General features: G+C 53.5%; 1 protein-coding gene across 1 annotated transcript in view; it reads left to right on the forward strand.

Annotated features, from left to right (window-relative positions):
- The first annotated feature begins 20,405 nt into the window (after positions 1–20,405).
- EFCAB6 (EF-hand calcium binding domain 6) overlaps positions 20,406–26,104 on the forward strand; it is a 101,327-nt gene continuing 95,628 nt past the window's right edge. The window contains exons 1-2 of the mRNA XM_045575100.1: positions 20,406–20,543; positions 22,281–22,492. Of these exons, the coding sequence (XP_045431056.1) occupies positions 20,408–20,543; positions 22,281–22,492 (348 nt within the window). The 5' untranslated portion in view covers positions 20,406–20,407. The remainder of the gene's footprint in view (positions 20,544–22,280; positions 22,493–26,104) is intronic.

Consider the following 26,104-nt stretch of genomic DNA (forward strand, 5'->3'; position numbering starts at 1 on the left):
GGCCTCCCACACGACCCGGTGAGTCGCCCGGTGTCTCGGACGTGGGGCCCTGGTTATACAGCGGAGCTGACCTCCATCCTGCTCACTTCATCGCGGGGTCACAACAGAGCCAAGGGGCTTTGAAAACAAACGAAATCCACAGGCTGTAACTCTACCCAGCCCTGCTGGCGAGTGCCCCCTGGTGGCCGCGCCAGGGCTGACAGCGGCCTCATGGTTCCCAGTGGAGAGGTCCTGGCCAGGCGATGCCAGGCGATGCCATGGTTCCCAGTCGTTTCTGTCCTGGGGTGGGGCTGGAGGTGGGGGTACCCTTCTGGGCAGGGTGACCGCTGTTTGTAGTGGTGGGTGGTGGGGGCAGACCTCAGTGTCCACCACTCCACCACGGGCCTGTCCTGTAGAATGTCCCAGTCCTCCCGGTGTGACATCTTTCATTCGTACAAGCAGCCTTTCAGACTGGATGGCATGTTGGGCAGCTGGTCCCGCCTTGCCCAGCGAAGACTGCCCCCTGACATCCTGGCAGCTGGATCTCCAGCCCTGACAAGTTTGCCCCCTCTGGGACACCATTGGTGCTGGCAGCCCTCTGGCCACTCCTGCAGGGCACTCTGCTCCCCAGCCCATGGCTGCCCTCGTCTCTGGTCTCCCGGCCTGGGCCCACCCTCACCCGGTGAACCTCCCCCTCTGCTCCCCAAGTTCCTCTCTGGTCCCACCCACCTCCCTGCTCCGCCTCCCGCCCTGGACAGTGACATCCCGGGAGCAGAGCTAGGCTATGTCCATCTTTTCCCAGGCGGCAGGTGGGCACATAATCAATGCCTGACTGTTGAGTGGCATCTTTGTTGTTGTTAATCCTCACCGAGGATATTTTTCCATCTATTTTAGAGGAAGTGAGAGAGGGAGGAGAAAGGGAGGGAGGAGAGAGGGAGAAGGACAGAGAGAGAGACAGACAGACTGAGAGACAGAGAGACAGATTGGTGCAAATCCCCCATTCACCCCGACTGGGGCATGGGTCGAACCTGCAACCCTGATTCGTGCCCTTTACCAGGTGTCTGTCCTGCTCAATGCCAGGAGTGGGGCACAGCTGGGGTGCAGACGGGGCAGGGGCAGGGCCAGGGGGCCATGCCAAGTGGGAAGAAGATGACATACTGGAGTGGGCCAGGGGCCTGGTTCTCATTCCAGCCTGCCCCTTGTGGGATCACAGGGGACACCCTCCTCTTCATCTCCTAATGACCAGGTGTCCTACAATCCCGCCTAGATCCTGTGGCTCTTCAGTGGTCAAACTGCCTATTGGCTGAACCCAAGAGGAGTTGATGAACGGGGGAGGGGAGAGCCTGTGCAGTATTAGCCTTTAGCACCAACAGCAAAGAATTAGCCCCAGAAGCACCTGTCCAAGGGCGTGGGCCCGCACAGCCATGCCAAGGTGTGCTGAGCCTTCGCCAAATCTGCACGTCGCATGACAATTTCATCCTCACGCTTGGATCCCTGTAAGCTCGTTGGCGCCAGATGCCTGAGCTGCTTTCCCAAACCTGTCTCATCACCATGGACGGACGGAAGTCTGTGCTCTATTAACAGCAATCTTTAAAACGGGAATGCGACGTGTCTGAAACATGAAAACCAACCACAAGACGCATTCCCGGCCGCACTGCTCATCACAGCCCAAGCTAATGCCTAACTCTCGTCCTCAACTCGGGGACCATGTTCCCCTTCCCTGCTATTTAAAAACATGTTTCTGGTCAGTTAAAATTGACCTTCAATGTTATTTTACATTAGTTTCAGGAGTACAGCCCAGTGGTTACACATTTATATAATTTACAGAGTGGTCCCCTCGGTGAATCTCGGACCCACCTTGCACCGTACATACTATGACAATACTACAGGCCCGGTGCATGAAAAGTCATGCACTGGAGGGGGTGGCCCTCAGCCCAGCCTGCCCCTCTCAGTCTGGGAGCCTTTGAGAAGGAGGTGACCCGGTGATCAGGGGAAGGCAACGCCCCAGCACTCCTCTGGCAACCATCAGTCTGTTCCCTGTACCTTTTGTTGTTTATTTTGTTCTTTAGATTCCACATAAGTGAAATCGTATGGTATTTGCCTTTCTCTGACTAGCTTATTTCACTCATCATATTATCCTCAGGTCAATGGGCGGCAAACTGCGGCTCACGAGCCACTGAGGTTTGCCGCTCCATTGACTAATGAGTTTGCTGATCGTTGACCTAGACTCTTGATTCCAATAATTACAGGCTGTTGTTGTTCCTTGTGATTAAGCCCCTCTCCCAGTGGTGGGCAAACTCAATCAACAGAGCGGCAAACCTCAGCTAGCGAGCTGCGGGTGGTTGGTGAGTGGCAGTTTGCCGACCGCTGCTCTAGGTTCATCTGTGCTGCTGGCAAATGGTAAGGCTTCCTCTTCTTTCTTGTGGCTGAGTGGTATTCCACTGTGTAAATGTGCCACAACTTTTTTATCCAGTCATGTGCGGATGGACACGCAGGCTGCTTCCAAATCTTGGCTATTGTAAATAATGCTGCAATGAACGTAGAGGTGCATACGTCTTTCCAAATTAGTGTTCTAGATTTCTCCAGATAAATACCCACAAGTAGAATCCTGGGTCATAAGTAGTTCTATTTTTTAATTTTTTGAGATAACTTCATACTGTTTTCCACAGTGGCCGTGCCAATTTCTATTCCCATTAACAATGCAAGAGGGTTCCTTTTCTCCAATCCTTCCCAGCTCTTGTTGAGGGCAGCCATTCTGACTGTGTGAGGTGAGAGCTCACTGTGGCTTTGATTTGCGCCTCTCTGAAGATTGCTGCTGAGCATTTTTCCACATCTGCTGGCCATTTGTATGTCCTCTTTGGAGAAGCATCTACTCAGGTCTTCTGCCCATTGTTAATTGCCTTTTTTGGCATTAGGTGGTATGAGTTCTTTGCAGATTTTGGATTTGAACCCTTTTCAGATGTATCGTTGGTAAATACCTCAATCAGCAAGCTTTTTGTCTTGCTGATCCTTTCCTTTCCTGTGCAAAAGCTTTACAGTTCGATGTCGTCCCACCTGTTCCTCTTTTGTTTCCCCTGCCTGAGATTATCTCAGAAAAAAACATTGCCATAAGAGATGTCAGTTTATTACCCATGTTTTCTTCTAGGAGTTTTATGGTTTAGTGTGTTACATTTAAGTCTTTCATCCATTTAGAGTTTATTCTTGTATGTGGTATAAGAAGGTGTTTCAGTTTTTTTTGCATGTAGCTGTCCATTTTTCCCAACGTCATTTATTTAATACACGGTCATCTTTGCCATAGATTGACCATAGAGATGAGGGCTTATTTCTGGGCTCTCTATCCAATTCCATGGATCTATGTGTCTGTTTTTATGCCAGTACCATGCTGTTTTGATTACTATAGGCTTGTAGTATAGTTTGCCACCAGGTAGCATGATACCTCCAACTTTGTTATTCTTTCTCAAGATTGCTATGGATCCCTATTATTTCTAAATGCTGCCAATTCATGTCCAGCCCTGCCTCAAGATGGCCTTAAAACTCAACCTCCAGGAGGCCGCCGTGAATGAATCTTAGCTCACTGACGCTGCCAGCCTGTAGGTACCTAGAACTCCATTTTTACCAAAAACATTAGGGGGTGGGGAATTGCCATTTGTGGCCAACAGACTGACTTCCAGTGGCTGGTGGCTACCTCGGCCCTGGGTCCCTACCACCCTGGGCTCTCCGTAGGAGAAGGCGGGAACCTTCCTCAGCCAGAGGATGAGAGACTGGTGTGTCCCCACTCCTAGCAGGAGACAGACACAGCGAGTACCTTTCTCCTTAGAACAAACGCTGTGTGCCAGGAGAGCCCCAATCCCGGAAGAGAAATAATTTCCTGTGGCAGTGCAGCTAAGGAGACATCTTGTAGCTGTTTTGCCAGCTCCTTTTCCAAAGTACACATTTCCAGCCCCAAGGAGACTGTAAGCCGGGGCTGAGCCTCATCCATCACGGTCCCCACCCTGCGCTCAGCACAGCGCTGCAGTCCTATCCAGTAATCAATACACGCTTGTTACCTAACTAAAGGCAAATTAAATGCTAAGCAGCACTAATTGCAAGCTGCTGCAGATCCTGGCACCCGGCGCGGAGAATTCCGGGTGATTGTAGGGGATTTGCTCGCTGCCCAGGTGTACGAAGCCGAGGTGGCTGTTTCCTCGCTGCTCGCTCCTTTGTTCCGGGGAGGGGGCCCTCCCCTAAGATTGCTGCAGCATAATGCTCGGAGGGCAGGACTCATTAAGATTCTAAATTCCAGCATTCTGCGCGGTGCAGTCTTGTTCAGGAGCCAGATGAGTGGGTTTTGATTCCCGTTTCCATGGAAGGAGACAACCGGTAACTATTAAGGGAAATTAAGAGCTTAATAGCATCTTAGCACATAAACAGGAGTGGAAGCCTGGGGCTGCTCTGCTGAGCCGGTAGGTGGTCTCTCTCCAGCACGATCCTAAAATAGTGGAACGGCCCCCGTTTACAAATGACGATCCATGGTTTGCAGCGAGTGTTAAAATGTGCGATTCGGGCCGGGCTGAACAGAAACGAGCAGCTGGGCCAATGGTCAGGGTCACTGCCAGGGAGAGGAAGCACCTATTCCAGTAAATGAAAAACCACCACAGTGGCTCTTCCAAGAGAGCAGCTTCCACCTCACTCACTAAAACACGTCCCGCTACGTACGGCTCAGAGCCTGGTCTCCGTGTCTGAGGCCCCGACGGGACAGCTCAGAGACCTGTCTCCTGGCCCAGGTCCGGCGGTCTCGCTTCCACTCAGATGCACGTGGGTCTGAGTCACATGTGCTCTTCCTTATTAACAGAACTTCTCTCCCCAGGGCTTAAGCTCCTGCTGCTGCTTCCCACGAAGGCTGATAACAATCGCTACTGATTCCTGTGGACGACTTACACGCTGGCTGTGGAGCCCAGTCTCCTAAGTGTGCAGATGGGGAGGCATTGGAGCTCTGAGGACTCTGAACCTGCAGGGAGGGAGACGGCTCCAGTCCCCGAGATGCCCCCTGACCACCAAGGGGATGAGCTGCCGCTGGATGCCCTAAGGGGAGCACTATTCCCCCATCTCCCCCTGGTTGGCATCTCCAGAGGTTTCAGCAGCGGATGCCTGCATTGGGTGTGAGCAGCACCGACTGTCCCGGTTTCTCGGGTGTGTGTGTGTGTGTGTGTGTGTGTGTGAGTTTTCCTGGTCGCAGAGGGGCCGTGGTGCCGAGTGGTACCCCAGACACGGTAGTAGGTTCGGCTCTGTTGAAAGAAGACTCAGGACAGAGCACCCAAAGGCGCGATCGGTGCTCTTTGGAAGTTATGGCCAAGGACAGTGACCTCTTCCTCCAAACTCCTCTCCGAAGGCCGTCACACTGCTGCAAGCACGTCAGACTTGCTTGCACCACAGAGCTCCGGTCTGTTTGAACAGAGAGCAAACCTAACCCAGTGGTCGGCAAACTGCGGCTCTCGAGCCACATGCAGCTCTCGAGCTGCGATTTGCCATTCTGTTGACTAATGAGTTTGCCGACCACTGGGATAGGGGCTTAATCACAAGGAACAACAACAGCCTGTAATTATTGGAATCAAGAACCTAGGTCAGTGGTCGGCAAACTCATTAGTCAACAGAGTGGCAAACCTTGGCTTGTGAGCCGCAGTTTGCCGATCACTGACCTAACCTAATAGACTTTATGGGCTGATCAGAACAATACATGACAAGGCGAATTCAGGTTCTTGTAAAAAAATAAATAAAATAAATAAATAAAAATCTAAGTTAACTCTTCACATGGAAGTGAGAAATTCCAGGGTCAGGGAAAGCACTTTAGAGTGAAGATGCTCTTAGGGAAAAAAGAATTACATTTCAAACTTTCATGACAGACTGACCTAGTCAGTCACCTACGTACATGGAAAAACCCTTGTGCGCAAGGAAGTCAGCACAGAGTTTTAGCTCCCCAGTTCTGGACTCTGGACTGGAGCACACGTCACACAAGTTTCACCATCGAGCTCAGGTTGGCTCAAAAGACGTTTATGAAGTCCCACATTTGCTCTCACAGCCAACTATTAGGGTTTTTCCACCTACAATGTTCCCTCAGAGAGAAGTGTTGCTAAAAGCAAGAATCCTTGCAAAGATTCTCACGTAGCAGCTTGTTATCTCACTGCGAACAACAATTACCCCAAATATTGATGATTCTGAACAAGAGGACGTCTGATGGAACTGGAGGCAGAGAAATTTAAACACAGATTTAGAAATCCCTACTGCCATGTCATTACATGTTTTGGTGTTGGATGTGTCAGGTGTTATTTGAAATAGGTCTTCCAAAAATCCAACCCAATGAGATAATCCTGGAGATCACAAATAGCCTCAGAATGTGTTTTTTAAAACAGCTACCCCAGTGTTCTGTGAACAAGTCCCTGTGGCTCACAGTCACAGAAGGAGAAGAGAAAATGGGCATCGTGATATCTGAGGAGATCCTGGCTGAGAATTTTCCAAAACTGATGGAAGACATTAAGCCACAGATTCAAGATAGCCTACAAGCCCAAGCAGGATAAAGACAAAACCACAGTCCAGCCTGTGTGGCTTAGTGGTTGAGTGTTGACCCATTAACTAGGAAGTCGTGGTTCTATTCCCTGACAGGGCACATGCCTGGGTTGTGGGCTCAATCCCCAGTAGGGGGGTGCAGGAGACAGCTAATCAATGATTCTCTCTCACACTGAAGTTTCGATCTCTCCCTCTCCCTTCCTTTTGAAATCAATAAAAATATATTACATAAAAAAAAAAGACAAAACCACTGCTAGGCACATCTTAAAATTTTCCAGAGAAAAGAAAGACACATTACTTACAAAAGAATAACAATTACACAGCAGATTTTGCAACAGAAATGATGGAAGCCAGCACATAGCATTGTTAGGAGGCTAAACAAAAATAACTGCAGACTGGGAGCTCTATACTCAGGAAAATACCCTAAAGGTGAAGGTTTTCAGATAAATAAAGACGGAATCAGTTTATTGCCAGCAGACGCACACTAAATACAATTTATAGTGTCACCTGTCTTGGAAACTGGAAGAACAAACAGCAACAACAAAAATTAGTAGAGAAATGGAAAATTCCGACAACACAATGAACGAATGTGACCTAGTTAAAAGCCTCTTTAATGCCAGCTCAGCAGAAAACTGCTGAATTCTATCTGAATTCTGTTGCAACATCACATATCACGTAGCTTCTGGGAAACCCTATTGCACACTTCTTAAGCAGAAGTGACACGTCTTAATATTCCTGTGACAACAGCTTTGATGATTATGGACTCCCAGGAAGGAGCCGCAAGCCAGGGGTACCCAGATCACACGTTGGGAACTGCCGACCTAAGTGAGGAAGCCAGGGAGAGGCAAATGGGGGTGGGATTCAGGACCCCAGTCGGGGAACCGGCCTCTGTGAAAAGTGCAAGTGCGTCTTTTGGAACAAGAGCAAAAGCAGAAATGTGGCCAAAGCCCTTGCCTGTTCCCTTATGAACTCCCTGTTCTCAGTGAGACCTGAGAGGAGGCCATCCACCGAAGCGTGCCGACCCCAGGAGAAAAAGCATCTGGGATGATTCTGCATGGCTGGAAAGCTAGTCACCAGCCATGCAGTCACAGGGCCGAGCGGGGCCGCGGGGCCCCTAAACTAGGGGTGTCGAACTCAATCAGAGAAGGGGCCAAAATCTAAAATCCAGCCTAAATCGCGGGCCGAATGGTTTACTGAACAGTCATAAACTGTCATTGTGATGGAAACGCAGCGGAGTGCAGTGATGACAGCGCGGGGCGGGCCACATTGCAAGGCCTGGCAGGACGGATTTGGCCTGCGGGCCTTGTGTTTGACACATGTGCCCTAAACCATCGCCTCCAAAGCACTCCGCAGGGCACCCTGCCATCTGCCTGCTGACAGACCCGCGGGAGGGAATTCCTCCACCAGCTGAACCTGAGCCTCGGCCTCGCTCCGCAGGGGGTGGTGTGGCGGGGGCTTCGGGGCCTGCCAGGGGCCCTAAGCTGCCTGAGTTCTAATTCTGCTTCCACCATGGCGTAGCCGCGAGCCCATGGGCAGCAGACCCTCTCGGTGCCTCAGTTTCTTAAACGTGAAATGGGGATAATCATAGCACCCACTTCGTAGGGCTGCTGTGCGGAGCAATGCAGATCAAATGACAAGTAACGTACTTGGATGGGAATCCAGCAAAGGGCTCCTCAGGGCCAGCGACAACTAGGTCACTGCTGTTAGGATTGCCAACAGGACCTGCTGAGCTTCCACTCTGCCCGGGCGTGTGGGTAAGTCCCCGTTCACCTGGCGACTAGCACTGAGCAGCCCTAGCGCAGGCCCAGCCCCAGTGCAGGCCGGGGCCGAGGGTAGCTGTGAACGAAGCAAGCTGGGCCCCTCGCGGGGCTCTCACTCCTGCGGGAGGCCGGCGGGACACAGTGGACATGCCCGTCCGTGTAACAGTCGCAGCCGTTGCAAGTGCTAACGTTTGGGAAGGTGTAGCATGGGGCCCGGCTTTGAAAGCACCCCTCCCTTCGCTGGGCAGCAGCAGACCCAGCCGGCCCGCTTGCTGTTTACAGGGCGGAGGACTCCCCGGAGGGGGCGGCCTCCTCCAGACCGCGCGGCTCACGGCGGCCCCGCGCGACACGCCCAACCGCCAGCTCCCCGCGCGAAGCCCTCGCAACAGAAACCCTCTTTCCAGCTGCAGGTCCTCAAGCACGTTCCCGCGTCGCGGGGACACGACTTCCGGCGGAAGTTCTTTCCGTCGGGGGCGGAGCCTGTACACGGGCCCGGCCTCATCCTTGCACGCTCCGTAGTAGACCTGGCCAATCGGAGCACGGCTTATTCCAGAGTGCGGAGAAACGTCCTCCAACCAGCGAGCGCCGTCGTCGCCCCGGCAACAGCGTCCTAGAGTGGGCTGGGCCTGCGCGGCCCGGCGGCTCGCTGCGCGCTCTAGTGGCCCCGCGAGGAGCAGACCCGACGCGGCGCGGGTAAGGCGGCGGCCTCGGCCCCGGGGCCCGCGCGCGAGCCGCGGGGCGGCGGGGGCCGAGCAGGGGGCCGGCGGGCAGACCTGAAGGCCCCGCAGCCCGGGAGGGCTGCCGCCCCCCGCGGGGATGCGGAGTCCCGCCCCGGCCGCGGCGAAGGGTGGTGCCCGTTTCCCACGTGGGCGCGGCGCGCCCGCAGGTGCGGAGCGCGGGGCAGGCTGCCCGGGCCCGCGGAGCTGACGTGATGCGCGGGGAACACAGGTTAACAACGACGCGGAAGGGGGGACCCCTTCCTCCGTGGGTCCGGGAGGGCCACGCGGAAGGCAGACGTGTGGTGCTGCCTCCCGTCGCGCCCGCTCACGGGATGTTCCATGCCCCTTATTCCTTCGGTTCCCACAACGATCTAGAATGTATGTTGCTGTAACGCCGCCTCCCGGAGGAGGATCTGAGCCCTATGGGGTGAAGGCGGCTGTCCAAACACCATACAGTCTTTCTAGAACATTCTCCACCACCACCCCCCCCCCCCACACACACACACAGTTATTCCTGAAATTTGGTTCGGAGGCACTTCGTGAAATATTTGGTTTCACAAAATTAAGACCGTAGAGAAATCACTTTGAAGAGTATTTTAATGTTCCTTTTTTTTTAAATTTTTTTTTATTGATTTTTTTACCGAGAGGGAGGGAGAGGGAGGGAGTTAGAAACATCGATAAGAGAGAGTCATCGATCAGCTGCCTCTTGCACACCCCCTACTGGGGATATGCCCACAACCAAGGTACATGCCCTTGACTGGAATCGAACCTGGGACCCTTCAGTCCGAGGCCGACGCTCTATCCACTGAGCCAAACCGGTTTCAGCAAAATGTTTCTTAATTTACAGAAATGCTGTAAAAAAAAATTCGACTTTCACACTGCAGTTCCTTCATCTCTTTCATTCACTGTTTTTCATCCAACATACGTCGTCGGTCATGTCCCGGGAACTGGGACAGGAATCAGGCCCCGCCCCGCGGTTCATCTGGGAACAGATTCGCCCCCCACGCCACCGGCCACAGCTTTCAGAGGACCAGGGTTTTATTTGCTTGATTTGCACTTCCCTAGCCTTCAGCCTCCCCTTCAGTGTTGGCTCACAGTAGGCGTTCGTGGATATTTGTCAAATAACGCTCATTCCAGTGGAGGGAGCCGAGTGGAGGGGCAGAGCGTGGGGGTGGAGGGGAAACAGGAACTATCTGTAATAGTGTCAACAATAAAAAGAAAAAGAAATGCTTGCCTGAGACTTTAACCTGCCTCTCCGATGCGTCTGCCCCTCGCCAGCCGTCCACTGCGTGCCCATGCTGACTCCCTCCGCTGACATGGAGCCAGAACCAGCGCCGGGAGGATGGTCCGCAGTCCGGTGCCCGCCCCCAGCAGGAATCTCCGGGGAGGCCGCCGGCTGTTAACAAGCCGATGGCGTTACTAAAGCTGCTTTGCAGGTGTGTATTATTAGGAGGGACTGTTTCCGCCCGGCCACCGCTGCTCAGAGGTGGGCGTGGACCTATGCACTAGGCCAGTGGTCGGCAAACGCATTAGTCAGCAGAGCCAAATACCAACAGGACAACCATTGAAATTTCCTTTGAGAGCCACATTTTTAAAATGTAAACTTCTTCTAACGACACTTCTTCAAAACAGACTCGCCCAGGCCGTGGTATTTTGTGGAAGAGCCACACTCAAGGGGCCAAAGAGCCGCAGCTTGCTGACCACGGCCACTAGGAGATCACAGTTTGATTCCCAGTCAGTGTATATGCCCAGATTTTGGACTCGATCCCCAGTGTGGGGCGTGCAGGAGGCAGCTGATCCATGATTCTCTCTCATCATTAATGCTTCTGTCTCTCTCTCCCTCCCTGTCTCTGAAATCAATACAAATCTATTAAAAAAGTGAATGTTTCGGGTTAGGGGGTGGTGAGAGTCCCTGGAGGTTTTCTCCGTTGCCTCCTGCCTCTGCCAGGATGGGGACATACGCTGGGGAAACACATGAGAAACTTCGGGCCAGACAGGAAGGTAACTGTTGCTTCCCTTTTGTCAAGTGTCTTTATCTAAAAGTGCCCCAAGTTTAGGCGTGCAGAACAATGTAGATTGGATTCTTATGCTATTTAAAGATTAATTCACGTTTAGTGCAGTGCTGTCCGGATGGCCACACCATTGAGAAGAGCAGGTGGAGGGGAGGGACATGGCTGAGGAAGCCACGAGCAGAGGTCATATAGGCCTAGGGTGCCCTTCCAATACCGGAGAGGGCTAGTTCCCAGATTCCTCCTGTTGACCTTGAACTGCTGTCTGCTTTGTTTGCTGGCCCAGGAGGCACCGTTACTTCTTCGCTCCATGTCCTTGCAGTTTCACTGCTGTTCCCGGCTCATGCTCCGTGAGCACGTGCTCTGCTCCAGGCTCATACATGCAGCACATTCAGTCCTCACGTTCACTTTTTTTTTTTTTTAATGGATCTGTATTGATTTCAGCTGCTTGTGAAAAGGTAGGCGCTCTTTCCATTCCGCAGGGCAGGTGAGGGGCTACAAAGCAGACAAATGGTGGAGGGCAGCTTCTCCAGCCTGTCTCCCCACAGAAACTGGGTTCTTTTAAGAAAGTTTTACTGATTTGAGAGAGAGGGAGGCATTGATTTGTTGTCCCACTTGTTTATTCATTCACTGGTTGATTCTTGTATGTGCCCTGACCGGGGATCAAACCCCAAAATGCTGGTGTATGGGCGAGCGCTCCAAACCACTGGGCTGCTAGGCCCGGGCCCAGAACCTGTGTTTGTGACTAGTGTTCCGGTATCAGTATTAATGTTCAGTATTCCTATAGTGTTCAGTATTCCACAGTATTCCAATGTACTAGTGTTCAGCATTCCTGTAATACTCTGCACACGTCCCACTGCAGTTCTGAGATGACTGAGAATACACACGGCACCGTCAAGTGGCAACATGGAAGTCAGGGCCATGCACAGCACAGGTCGGATGGAAAGCAGCGTCAGGAGAAATGAAAATACTTAGACCACACATAATGGGTCATACATTCAGCTCTCAGCTTCTTAAACTCAAGGAGAAAGAAATTAAAAAAAAATAATAAAATAAGATAAAAATAAAAAAGGAAGAAATTGAATTCATTTTGTTAGGCAGATGAGGCATTTGAATTCCTCTGGGAAGGAAAAATGCTTTTCTAACCGCTGGTCAGGAAGGCAGAATTCTTGGGTTTCATCCCAACACTCCAGAGGGCCTGGGGACCCCTGAGTGATGGAGGCGCAGGCCCCGCCCTCCCTCTGGGGAGGTGGGACCATCACATTTGCGTGGGTACTTAATGCGATTTGGAGCATCAGCGCTTTTCAGTAACTCCTCCGGAATGTTGTTTCTCCCCGAGGGATGGGGACACGTGCTAGCCTGTCCCTCGGGCTGGTCTCCCTCACTCGTCTGCTCATTTCCTTCAGTTACTCGCTGGGCACCGACCCTGTGCCAAGCCCTGTCCAGGCATTGAGGACATCTCAGTGGTGGCTGGCTCTGACCTGGTGCAGCCAGCCTCCACCCTGTCCCTCTCTCCTGCCGGTTCTCTGCCTGCCTTGGTTTGCCCTCCTGTGTTGGCCTAAAAGTCCCTGAGCCGACATTCAACACCTCACCCTGTAACTGTCTGCCCGCCTTCCGCCCGGGGATGTGTCTGACTTACCATTCTGTCTCTCCCAGGACCTAATGTTATAACGGCTACCACATACCCAACACAGCCTCCTGCGTGGCAGGCGCTTTAGAGAGTGTCTGGGACCCCCCCCCCCTCGCCTCGCCCCCAGCCTTTAGAGTGTGTGTGTGGGGCCATCACTCACCCTTGGAGAAGCTGGTGGAAGTAATCCTCTTTTTAGAACAATCATGTCGCACACGCTTGCTATTTGGTCTCTGAGGCAAGTTCCACGGAAACACATGGACCCGCCCCAGGCCCAGGTGGCATATGGCTTACAGAGAAAGGTGACTCCGTGCTGCAGTGAGGAAGCTGGGGCAGGCGGGGCTAAGCACTGGCAAGTGTGCACAGAAGGTAGTGGAGCCAGTTAGACTCCTTGTCTTTTTTACTCCAAATCCCCCCCCCCGTGGATGCGCAGCAGATGACTGAGTGAGGGCAGGAAGGCCAAGGCGGGAACCTAACAGATCGTCCATCTGATGGCAGAGTGGACACAGGGAAGGTTTTTCTCGGAGATCTGGATTTAGCTGCCAGAAGCTTTTGTGTTGCTTGCAACTTTTCCCAATTTAGTCAAGTGACGATTCCCCCGCGATGCCAGTTCCAACAGTTCCTGCTGCTGCCGCCGCTTCTGCTGGGCTGCGCACGTTTCTCACTCCGGTGTGAATTATGCTTTCCGGTGCCAAGGCAGATGGCTGGCTCTGTGGCTCTGGTTCTGGTATAAATAGCGTCTGTTGGGAACTGGACATCGGTACGTATGTGGCAAGTGCGTGTACAGGTGACATCGTCCCCTGTCCCCCCTCTGCCGCGGTTAGGGAGTGTCTGCGATGCCCTGTGACGTGGTGCTTCTGGGGGGCATTGGCCTTAAGTCCTGGCTGGCGTCCACTTTCCCACGCTGTGCGGGCCCCTGCGTGCGTGGGTGCCTGAGGATTCTCTCTGTTTCGGAGCCTCAGCTGAGGGTGCGAGTCAGGCTGACCCGCAGCACGTGTCCCTGCCTTGCTCACACTCAGGACGGGTTCAGCTTCCAAAATAAGGGTCACATTAGCCCACGCCTCTCCCCCTCCCAGTCGGAGGCGTGGAGACCGGTGGTCCACTGAGAATAGAGATCAGTGGGGTGCTGGCTGCGCCCCAGGCCGTGCCGCAGGTGCGGGCACAGGAGGCGGGCACCGCCGTTCTCCCCTGGAGGGGCTGTGGCTCAGCCAGGGAGAGCGCGGAGCGGGGAACCCAAGTGAACATAGTGGCAGGGCTGGGGGACGGGCTGGAAGGCGCTGATACTGGACACACGTCCCCGCCCCCACAGCGAAGTAAGGGAGTGACGGGTGCAGAACAGAACTGCAAGGCCAAGTCCTCCGGACAGGCCTGGCGGTCCGCTCCAGGAGGCCAGGGAGGAGCAGCTCAGCAGGGGGGCTGGTTCTCCATCTCAGGAGGTGATGGGCCCGTGCTGAATGGGAGTGTGCCAGCAGAGAGGGAGAGGGGAGTCCCGGCAGCAGAGGGCCCCGCAGTGCGGAGGCGGGGACCCCCTGGATGCTGGGAGGGGCAGAGCGCAGGCGCCGCCTGGGGCGGGAGGCTCTCCGGGGCCAGGCTGTTGATGACGTGATGACCTTCCGCCCTGGAGAGTGGTGAGTATTTTTTTTTAACTTAAAAAAATGTGGGCTCACGGAAAGGCTGCCGAATTAGTGCGGAGAGGCCCGGCGTGTCCTGGCTTCCCCTCTGGTGCCGTCCCACAGATCAGCCCGCAAAGCCGGGTCTGAGCGGCAGGCTTCGGCAGCTTCCCCCGTGGAAGGCCCTCACTCCCCTCTGTGCAAGTTCTCTGAAAATTAACACATGTATGTTTTGCATTTCACGTCTTCAAGCCAAGGAGGAGCATAACTATATCTGTGCTGTAGAGAGATGAAGCCTGGCAACAGGAGGAGGGAGGGAGGGGGTGGAGATCTGGAAGGAATTGAAGGGTTATTTTTTTTCTTTTTAAAATATATTTATTGATTTCAGAAAGGAAGGGAGAGAGAGAAACATCAATGATGACAATCATTGATCGGCTTTTTCTAGCGCTCCCCCCACTGGGGATCGAGCCAGCAGCCCAGGCATGTGCCCGGGGCCAGAATTGAACCCGAGACCCTTCAGTCCACAGGCCAACGCTCTATCCACTGAACCAAACCAGCCAGGGCAGAGGGCTATTTCTTAATCCAGACCAGTGAGGATCAGAGCACTGACAGGGGTGGAGGGGCAGGGAGTCCGCTTACGAACTGTTTTCCTACTAAAATTGACGGTGTGTGCTGATTGCTTAGAGGGCGGAGGCCAGAGGCAGGGGCTTCCGCTCTGACAGGCCCAGGTGCAGGGGGGAAGCCAATGGTCCCTTCCCTCGGGTGTGAGCACTCTGAACGCCAGTCCCGGCCTGGGACCCACGCGCCCACCGGAGACCAGCATTAGTTGACTGCTCACACCAGTGGAGGCGGCATTGCAGGCGGAGGCCTCCAGGGACAGCAGTGGTCCTGGGGGGGTGGTGTCCTGGGGCCCACCTAGCGTGGGTGCCTGGGCTCCTGAGGAAGTGACTGCACTGACATGTGGCCAGGCTCTCGGCACAGCATCACCTGGAACTGTCAGCAGGCGATTCTTGGGCCCCAGGGCGGGGGAGGGGGCAGCGTGGTGTCTCAGGAGCCCTCCGGGAGGTCAGAGTGGGAGGAGGAGGAGCGTCTGGGCAGGCGCTGCTGCAGAGGGAAGAAAGCTTTCCCGTGGGGAGGCCCCGTTGGAGGGACTGCCCGGCCGTGCGGTGCCAGGAGAGCCGGGAGGGGACAGCTGGAGAAGCGCCCAGCCCACCCATGTGGCCTTGTGCCTGTCTTTATTCTGAGGCTACAGGAAGCAGTTGGGATTCGGAAAGCAGGGAAATAAGGTCAGCATTTCCCCTCCAAATTCGGTACCTTCACATGGTGCACCGCTCACTGAACCAAGCTGTGTGTGTGTGTTTTAAATATATGTTTCCATTGATTTCAGAGAAAGAAAGGGAGAGGGAAAGAGAGAGAGAAACATCAATGATGAGAGAGGATCATGGATCGCTGCCTCCTGCACGCCCCACACTGGGGATCGAGCCCACAACCCGGACCTGTGCCCTGACCAGGAATTGAACTGTGACCTCCTGGTTCATGGGTCAAGGCTCAACCACTGAGCCATGCCAGCTGGGCACAAGATCAGCATTTTAAAATGATTATTCTGGCTGATGGGAGGAAAATAGAGGGGACCTCAGTATTGTGTATGTGTGGATGTATGGTGTGTGTGGTTGTGCTGTGTGTGTATGCAGGGTTTGTGTATGTGGTGTGTGTGTGTATGTATAGTATGTGGCGTGTGTATGTGGTGTGTGTGTGTGTGTGTGTGTGTGTGTGTGTGTGTGTGTGATGGAGATATGGGAAGGGAGCACTGACATCAACCCCCCCGCCTGGGACGCTGACATCTGGAGTGAGGTCCACGGGAGGACCTGCCTGGGGGCTGGGCCCCGTTTAGCAGGCGGCGGGGCCACTGGTGTCACTGCAGACCGTGGCCTGAGAAGCTGAAGACGGACACCTGTGTGCAGCCTTGCTAACCCAGTCCTCTCTATTTTTCAGAATACACAAATTCAGAAATAGTTTATCCTGAAGGAAATGAAACGAAATGGCATGAAAACAAAGGTCAACAGCACCAAGTCAGGCAGTACCAAGACCAAGGCCAGGTGAGAGCCTTCCTCCCACACCGTGTCGCTGGCGCTCGGGGCCGGGCCGCCCCGCCGGTGGGTGCTGGGCGGTGTCAGGCCCGGGGTGACCGACCGGGAAGCCACTGCCACGCCCGCTCCTGCCCGTCGCGCAGCCTCGCGCACTACATGCTGGCTCTGGAGCCAGGCTTGTCTAGGGACTGACGTGCCAGTATTTATCGCATCAGGAAGCAACGGCTGATAGGTTTGAAGATTGAATTCCTTAATTTGGTGCCCAACAGGACAGCAGACATTAGCCCTGGGGCGTTCGGAAAGCGATGCGGTGGCCGTGCTGCGGGACGTCCGGGCTGCCCTAGGGGGCAGCAGCCTCCCGCAGGGCGGGCTGCACCCCTCCCCAGCCTGCCGCCTGCCGCCTGGCAGCTATAAATAGGACGTGCTGCTGGCTCCTGTCGCTCCGTCGGCTCCGGAGCTGGCAGGACGGAATGGTTTCCAGCCCTGCCATGGCAGAAGGCTGCCAGTCAAACCGCTTCTGTGCCGGGCGTCGGATTGACAGCCGCCACGCGAGGTCAGTTTGCTGACATGACTCGTTTCCCGTGGCCCGTTGCCGAGTCTATCAGCACGCGCGTAGTGACTTTCTGACGAGAGGGAGCACATTACAGACAAAGCAGCGGGAGCTCTGAGTTAGGATCCGCATTCTGGGCCGCCAGGCATTCAGGCTGAGAAAATGAGCACCACGCTCAGCCCTCCGAAGTCCCGTCCGTTACCGCCTGGCCCGCCTCTCAGTCCCTGCTGTCCAGCACCAGTGGTCTCACAGGGAAGGCTGCCTGTGACAGCCCTGAGCTCGTGTGCTAAGAAGCCCTTTGTCGCCCGGCCCACGTGCTCAGTGTAGGGACAAGAGAGAATCATGGGTGATGCCGAAACTTCGCCTTGGATGGCGAGAGCCATGAGCAACATCTCGTGTGTGTGTGTGTGTGTGTGTGTGTGTGTGTGCGTGCGCACGCGCGCGCGCGCCGGGAGAGGAGCGCTGTGTGAGTGACAGGCTGTGAAAACCCCTCACCCAGTAGCTTGATGAGTGCGTCTGGAGTGCCCGCTATGAGCCGGGTACTCCGGCGGGGCACAGGGTGTAAAACACCATTCTGTTTCACGGAGCCTGTGAGCCAGGCTCTCACTCCCCAGCTGAGAGTATAGTTCCCAGTTATGTTCTGAGTTCGATTTCTGAGTCTGGGTGTGTGTCTTGCAGTGTGTGTTTGTCTTGCAGTGTGTGTGTCTTGCAGTGTGTGTGTGTGTCTTGCAGTGTGTGTGTGTATCTTGCAGTGTGTGTGTGTGTCTTGCAGTGTGTATGCATAGACTTGAAATGTATGCTGCGAGAGAAGGTGTTTGTTAAGAATACCTTAGGAAGCAAGGTGACGGCTGGGTGGGGCGTTGAGGAGCCCTGATGCTTGTTGAGGGGAGACCCTCGGTGAGGATGGCTGGGGTGCAGACTCATTTTTCACTGGGCTTTTTTTTTTTCTTTTTAAAATGTTTTTTATTTTATTTTTTAGAAAGAGAGAGGAAGGGAGAGGGAAAGAGATAGAATCATCGATGAGAGAGAAACAGTGATTGGCTGCCTCCTGCACGACCCCCACCAGACATGTGCCCTGACCCGGAATGGAACCTGCGACCTCTGGTGCATGAGTCGACGCTCAGCCACTGAGCCGCACCAGCTGGACTTGCTGGGATTTCTGTGTCACTTTGATAGTATCAGGGACGTTTACACAGGCCTCCATAAAAGACTATGGGCTGGTACTTACAAATCCGCTTCCGGCTCTTCTGCAGTGGGCTAGCTGTTAAACACGGAGGCTGGGCCCCACCCAGGGGCTTCGGCTGGTCTGGATGGGGCCTGAGAATTTGCATTTCTGATGCTACTGGTTCCGGGGCCACATTTGAGCGCCACTGTTTTAAAGCTCCTTTTCTGCCTCAACAGCCTTTTAAAACTAATTTTTACAAATGGAAAATAATGCATTTGAAAATAACGGTAGTAAGAGCAATAAAACCACATTATTTCCGCGTGAGGAATCTACACGTGGACAGCCCTGCCCCCGGGAGAGGCGCTGGTGATGGCACCCCTGCAGAGTCCTCGGTCTGACCCCAGGCGGGATTCTGTTCACGCTCCTCAGCTGGGGAGGCGGGTCCCTGAGCTGCTCACCTGCTTCCGTGGAACGGCGGTGCGGATCCCTGCTCCCGGTTCTGAAAACACCTGCCGTTCCTTCAGACCCTGAGTCAGGTGATGAGCTGTGGAGGGCCGGGAGGGCGGCCAGGCCTCTTCCTCAGCGGGGGAGGGCCTGCCGGGGGGGGGGGGGGCCCGCAGCGTTTGCTGGAGGGTGAACCCCGAGAGCGTGGTTGCTTGGGAAAAGCTTGCACCCAGGATGCTGGGGTGGGACAGACAGGCTCCATCGGAGCTGCGCAGACGTGGCTCTGGGGTGCTCGCATTGTGATGGGGCCGCACCAGCTTTCCTGGTCCTGCCACTGCTGGGGGTTCTCATGGAGCGGACCCCGCAGGTCACCGGGCCGTCCTCCCGCAGGAAGGGGACTCCTCCTGCAGCGTGCTCAGCAGCCAGGGGGAACGCCTTCTCACACGATTATTATTTTTTCCACGCTGTCTTCCGCTAAGTGTTCCTTGGATTGAATCACTTTGCATTCAAGTAATAAAGTGCACACCAGGCAGTACATTTCTGGGTGATTATCTCGCTCCTCAGGTGGTGTAATAAGGCAGGAGGCCAAAGCCCTGGCACGCCTGGCTGTTATTAGGCAGAGAATTGATGGGTAAAATAAAGTGGTTATTTGCATGAGCAGGAAGTGCAGTAGGAACGCAGTGACAGCAGTCCTCCCGGTGAGCCTGGCCAGCGGGGCGAGGCGGGAGTGAGCACTCCTGGCGGCCGTGCCTGTGGGCAGCCAGACTGCTCGCCGCCTCAGGACGGCTCATCAGTGTCGCAGAAGCCACGGGAGAGAGCCGTGGCCATCGCTGACCCCGCACCGGGAGCCTGGAGCGCCCTCCTCCGGCCGGCCGTACAGGCCCGTGGTCGGCAAACTGCGGCTCACAAGCCACATGAGGCTCTTTGGCCCCTTGAGTGTGGCTCTTCCACAAAATCCCATGGCCTGGGCGAGTCTATGTTGAAGAAGTGGCGTTAGAAGAAGTTTAAGCTATAAAATGTGGCTCTCCAAAGAGATTTCAGTTGTTGTCCTGTTGGTATTTGGCTGTGCGGACTGATGAGTTTGCCGACCGCTGTCCTGGGCAAATGGCGTGCTGGGCCGAGCATCGGGCTCCTCACCTGTGGACAGGGGGAGCGGTAACGGTTTTCACAAACCGTAAGCACCTTTCCTGGCGCAAAGTCAGTCCCCAGGAAATGCTAATGGGATTCCAATAACTTGTTTTCCTTCTTAAAGTCCTTCATAAGGTTGAGTTTCTTGTCTCTTAACCCTTCAGTCTCGGCCAGTGTCACAATTACGCCCATTACCCAGCATTCCCGGTGCTCCTTCCTGAGCAGCACCGCCCGCCGTCACTTCCTGGCACACACCCGCCCTTGCCGTACCACTCTGGCCCTTCAGAACCCTGTCCCAAACTAAACCCGACTCTGCCGCTGCCCAGCTGCAGTTCATGTCCCCGGACTGCAGCGGGCATCTTCTCTCCCCCTCTCCCCGGCTCCTCCCGACAGCCCCCCATCCTCTCCCCTCTCCCTAATCCGCCCTTCTCCGAGCATTACCCCGATCTCTGAGATCCTGCTTCTTGCCAGTTGTCGACAGTTTGGCTCAAATCAACTCACAAGAATTCTTTCAGGTTTGAGTGCTTTTTTATGTGAGCAAAGTGGTGCACCCCCATCAGGATGCAGGTGGGGGTTCGTGTCCAAACAGCTTCACCTTCCCAGTGTTGAAGATGACCGGATCTGCTGAAAACAGGGCGTGTACCCCGCAGTTTTGTGTTCACTTTAAGAACAGTCTGTGGCTCGGGCGAGAAGGTCGTAGCCAGGCGTGTGACAGCTCCGCTGGGAGCCGGCACCTCTGCGGTGTGCTGGGAGGTAACGCCTCTGCTTTCTCTCTGTCGCAGGGATCTAATGTGCAAAATGGCCACCATACCAGTTTGGCATACTCCGTGTCCTCATATGCACAAGTGCACAAACCTACGGCCCTATTCCTCACCATTCAGAGTCTCTTCCAGAAATGGTTTCCACACGTCCAGATGCTCCTCCAGTGAGTACTCGCGAGCCAACCTGCTGGGCAGACTCCCTGTGTGTGTGGTGCGTGCCGGACTCTGGCCGAGGCTTCCCGCCCCAGGCCCCCCTCAGAGGGAGGGGCGGGCTATGTCCTTGTCCGTTTCCTTTACGGGGACCAGGGACACTGCCCCCGTTACACAGTTTCTAAGCGGCAGGTTGGTGATATGAGCCCTCCCATCCGGCCTCCTCAAACACTTTTTAAAAAAATGTATATTTTATTGACTTTTTACAGAGAGGAAAGGAGAGAGAGGGATAGATGGCTAGAAACATTGATCAGCTGCCTCTTGCACACTCCCCACTGGGGATGTGCCCGCAACCAAGGTACATGCCCTTGACCAGAATCAAACCCAGGACCTCTCAGTCCGCAGGCTGACGCTCTATCCACTGAGCCAAACCGGTCTCGGCTCCTCAAACACTTTATGAGCCCTACTGTGTGACAAGAGCTGTCACGGGTTCCTAGGAGAGGAGGTGGGTCTAGGGAGGACCTCCCCCTGTCTGGAGGGGAGACCAGAGAGGAAAATGGGGCGTCCAGTAGTGAGAGCCACGTGCCGGGACAGACGCACAGATGCAGCAGTGAGTGCCCGGCTCAGGAGCAGGACTCGGAGGGACACGCCGAAGGGGAATTGGTTTTGCCGCGTGGGTGGGAGGAGTGCAGTCAGGATGGGCTTCCACAAACGCCCTCAGAAAGAACGGATGCCCTCTGTGTTCATAGCAGCACAGTTTACAATGGCTGAGCCTGGAAACAGCCCCAGTGCCCATCGGCACACAGTAGATAGAAAGCTGGCACATTCACACTAAGGAATGCGATGCAGCAGTAAGAAAAAGGAGCTCTCGCCCTGTGCGACAGCATGGAGGGGCCTGAGGGTATCATGAAGTGAAACAAGCCAGTCAGAGAAAGACAAGTATCACATGATCTCACTCATGTGTGGGATCTAATGAACAAAATAAACTGACGAACCGAGTGGACCCAGAGACACGGAAGCATGGAACAGAGTGCAGAATCTGGGAGGGAAGGAAGGGGGCGGGTGGGAAGTGACCAACCAAAGACCTTGTGTGCGTATGTGCAAAGCCCACGGACATAGACAACAGGGTGGGGAAGACGGGGGCGGGGGGGGGGGGGGGGCGGGGCTCAGGTGGAGGGGTCAATGGGAAGAAAAAAGCGGCATGTGCAGTACTTTTAATAATAAAGATTTACAAAATAATATTTAAAAAAAAGAAAAGATGGGTTTCTCAGAAAGCAACTAAAAATGTCCATGAAAGTCTGAAATAAGACTTCAGGACGGAGATGTAAATGGCGAGGAGGGCCCCTCTGTGACAGTGGACGCAGCTGGCGCTCCAGGCCGGGCGGGCTGCGGGAGAGCAGTGTGAGTGCGTGCCACACGAGTCCGTGGCGTCTGGGGTCCACGCGTGGCCATGCTGCACCGTGAGCATCTCTGAGGGAGGTTAGGCCCTTCCCTCCCTCGGCGCTCAGCCAGCCCTCTCCTCCCAGGGCGCAGACGCCGGAGCACCCGCCGGAGCACCCGGCGGTGAGTGCGTGGCTGCTTGGGAGCTGCAGCCGCCACCTGGTGTCGCCCCGTTGCCCACCTGCGTGACCTGCGCCGTCTTTGCCTGGTGCTTCTCTGTCCCTGCTCCTGTCATTCCACCAGGCCACAAGGCGAGGGTGTTGGCCGCTGAGCTCTAAGCACGTTACTAAATAGCCATTTTTCTCTTACAGCCACAACCACTGCAAATCCGATACTGTCCTTCTCAGATGTTAAACGGATTTTACTTCAAAAAATTACCAACAAAGGAGACGAGCTGCTGAAAGCCTTCCAGCTGCTCGACCCTGGCCGCAGCATGATGGTGTCCAAGAGCGAGCTGCGCCGGGTGGTCAGCACCTTCCTGCTGTCGCTCACCCGGGAGCAGTTCCAGGACGTGCTGGCCCAGGTAGGGCGCCGCCCGGTGGTGGCGGTGGTGGCGGCAAGCGGGCAGCGGCGCACGCTCTCTTCACGCCGCCTCCTCGCGTGGGCACAGCTGGGGTGAACGCTGGTCCTAATGTGCACGTGGCACCGTTAGTCAGTTTCTTTCTTTTCTCGTTTGTTTTGTTTTGTCTTGTTTTATAAAGCCTCCAGTGGATAAAGCATTTGGTCAGCTTGCATTTTTAAAAATATATTTTTATTGATTTCAGAGAGGGAGAGAGAGAGAAACATCAATGGTGAGAGAGAATCATTGATGGGCTGCCTCCTGCATGCCCCACACTGGGGATTGAGCCACACCGTGGGTATGTGCCCTGACTGGGAATGAACCACCATCTCCTGGTTCATAGGTCGATGCTCAGCCACTGAGCCACACTGGCCGGGCTCAACTTGCATTTTGGAACTTGGTACAGATGCTCCTTGACTACCAGGGGTGTGCCTCCTGATAAACCCTGGCAGCGGAAACTGTCCTGAGCAATGCATTTGGACACCGAGCCCAGGAACATCCTGGCTTGGCCAGCCCACGCCGCCGTGCTCCGGGCACTCAGCGACGGGGAGCAGACCCTCCAACTCCGCGGTCGGCAAACTGAGGCTCATGAGCCACGTGCGCTCTGGCCCCTTGAGTGTGGCTCTTCCACAAAATCCCACGGCCTGGGCGAGTCTATTTTGAAGAAGTGGCGTTAGAAGAAGTTTAAGTTTGAAAAATGTGGCTCTCAAAAAAAAAAAAATGTGACTCTCAAAAGAAATTTCAGTCATTCTGCTGTTGATATTTGGCTCTGTTGATTAATGAGTTTACCGACCCCTGCTCCAACACAATGAGTACACTGGACGGTATTGATTGTTGACCCTGGTGAGCACGTGGCTGCTTGGGAGCTGTGGCCACTGCCTGGTGTCACTGGCCCTGGAAAAGAACAAAACCAAAGTACAGTTTCGACTGAATACGTATGGCTCCCGACCACCATCCAGCTGTAAAGTGTAAGTCACGTCATTGAAAGTCTGGGCTGCTGGGTTTCGGCATTTAAAAAAAAAAAAAAAATATATATATATATATATACATATATATATATATATAATTGATTTTTTATAGAGAGGAAAGGAGAGGGCTAGAGAGTTAGAAACATTGATTCGAGAGAATCATTGACCAGCTGCCTCCTGCATACCCCCCACTGGGGATGTGCCCGCAACCAGGGTACATGCCCTTGACCGGAATTGAACCTGGGACCCTTCAGTCCGCAGGCTAATGCTCTCTATCCACTGAGCCAAACCGGTTTCGGCAGGGTTTCGGCATTTGTTCTTGCATCCCAGGGTCACTGAGAATCTACTATGTGCTCGACCCAGTGCAGAGCAGCCAGACGGGCCACCCTGGAGGGGATCTCTGTCCAGCGAGGGAGCTATGAAAGGGTTGATAGTTGCCCTCAGTCGGGCAGTTAAAGGGCAGTGTGGGAGTTAGAGGAGGGAACACTGCCTGGCAATGAGGGGTGGCAGTCCAGGGGGGCTTTCGGGAGGAGGGGGTATTTAACTCGAGGGGATACACCTCAGAATACCTAAATTCTTAGAGGAAATACCTAAGAATAAACTTATCCAAGGATGTGAAAGACCTGCATTCGGAAACTTATGAGACACAGGAGAAAAAAATGGAAGAAGATACAAATAAGTGGAAACATATGCCGTGTTCATGAACGGGAAGAATTAACATCTTTAAATAGTCATACTATCCAAAGCAATCTATTGATACAATGCAATTCCTAGCAAGATACTATGGCATATTTCACAGAACTAGGGAAATATAACAAAAATTTAGATGGAGCCACGAAAGACCCTGAATAGCCACAGCAGTCTTGAGAAAGAACAACAAAGTAGGAGGAATTATGCTACCTGACATCAAACTATACTACCAGACATAATAATCAAAATAGCACGGCACTGGCATGAACACAGGCATAGAAGTCAATGGAGCAGAGCCCAGAAATGAACCTACACCTTTATGGTCAATTAATACGTACCTACATTTTAAATAAAAGCTTTATTAAGATAGCACTTACATATTATCCAATTCACCTTTAAAAATATACAAGTTAGTGGTTTTTAATATAACTGCAGAGTTGTGCAGCTACTCCCCAATTCCTGAACATTCCACCACCCCAGAGAGAAACTCCGTATTTCTTAGCATCCTCGTCTCGCTCGCCTTCCCCACCCCGCTCCCTGACAACCATTAATCTACTCTGGCACAACAGATTTGCTTATTCTGGACATTTCCTGTAAATGGAACGGCACATTGTATGAATTTTGTGTCTGGCTTCCTTCATTTAGCATGTTTTCAGGGTTCCTCAGTGTTGTAGCATGAGTCAGTATTTCCCTCTTTTTATGGCCGGATAATATTCACTGCATGGACGGGCCACCTGCTGCCGGGTGAGGGCCCTGGAGTTGTTTCCACTCGTTGGCCTTTGTGAACAGTGTGCTGTGACTGTTCATGGACACATGTCTGTGTGGACCGGGGTCTTCCCTCCTCTCGGGTGCACACCTGGGAGTGGAATCACACGCTAATAATGTTATTTTACTTTTAAGGAGAAAATCTGTTTTCTCATAGGCTTGATTGAACTGACACTTTAAACCAAATGGAAATAAAAACATTATTTCCTGTTAACGTTTCCTATATTTATGATCTGATGTTAATTTAAAAAGTTGACAACCTTCCCATGCTAATCAGCTATGCAGGAGGAGGAAAAGCACAGGAGATGTGAAATGTGTATCCGTTTCTAAAAGCTATATTGCCTTTAAAAGAAGTCACTGAGAAATGTTGAACTGCAAAGATTAAAAACACCCACAGGTCCTAGAAGTCCAAACAAAAGGCGTATTTTTCTAGACCCGCGAGCTCCTGGGACCTGTGAATCAGGGAGGCTGGAGCCTGCGCCTGAGCGGCGGCCAAGGTCACTGGAGGGAAGGGCGCGGCTTCCCTTCCAGCCCCGCAGTCCAGGAGTAGGAGGCTTTTCTAGATCTTTTAGTGACGAATCCGTGTGGTGTACAACCATCCTTCTCCTGCGCTTAACGCCAGCCTAACGGGAAACGCTTACAACTGGTAAACATCCCATGGGCACGTCCCCTTCAATGAGGAAAGAACTTCCAGGTAGAGTGAATTTACTTGAGCTCCAATTTAAAAAGAAAAGAGGATATATATATATATATATGTATATATATATATATATATATATATATATATATATATGTGTGTGTGTGTGTGTGTGTGTGTGTGTGTGTGTGTGTTATATATATATATATATATATATATATATATATATATATATATATATATAGATATATGGATATACACACACATACATATTTCAGAGAGGAAGGAAGAGGAAGAGATAGAAACATCATGCACAGCCCCTCCTGGGGATTGAGCCCACAACCCAGGCATGTGCCCTTGACCAGAATCCAACCTGGGACCCTTCAGTCTGCAGGCCGATGCTCTATCCACTAAACCACACACTCCAGTTTTTAATGTTAAGAACCACGTTGGCATGTTTGACTTTGGGTGTTGTGGTCAGGTGGCAACTGAGTTTCTGCTGACGAGGGTAGGAAT

Source organism: Pipistrellus kuhlii, unplaced genomic scaffold (assembly GCF_014108245.1).
Source record: "Pipistrellus kuhlii isolate mPipKuh1 unplaced genomic scaffold, mPipKuh1.p scaffold_m20_p_64, whole genome shotgun sequence".
NCBI lineage: Eukaryota > Metazoa > Chordata > Mammalia > Chiroptera > Vespertilionidae > Pipistrellus > Pipistrellus kuhlii.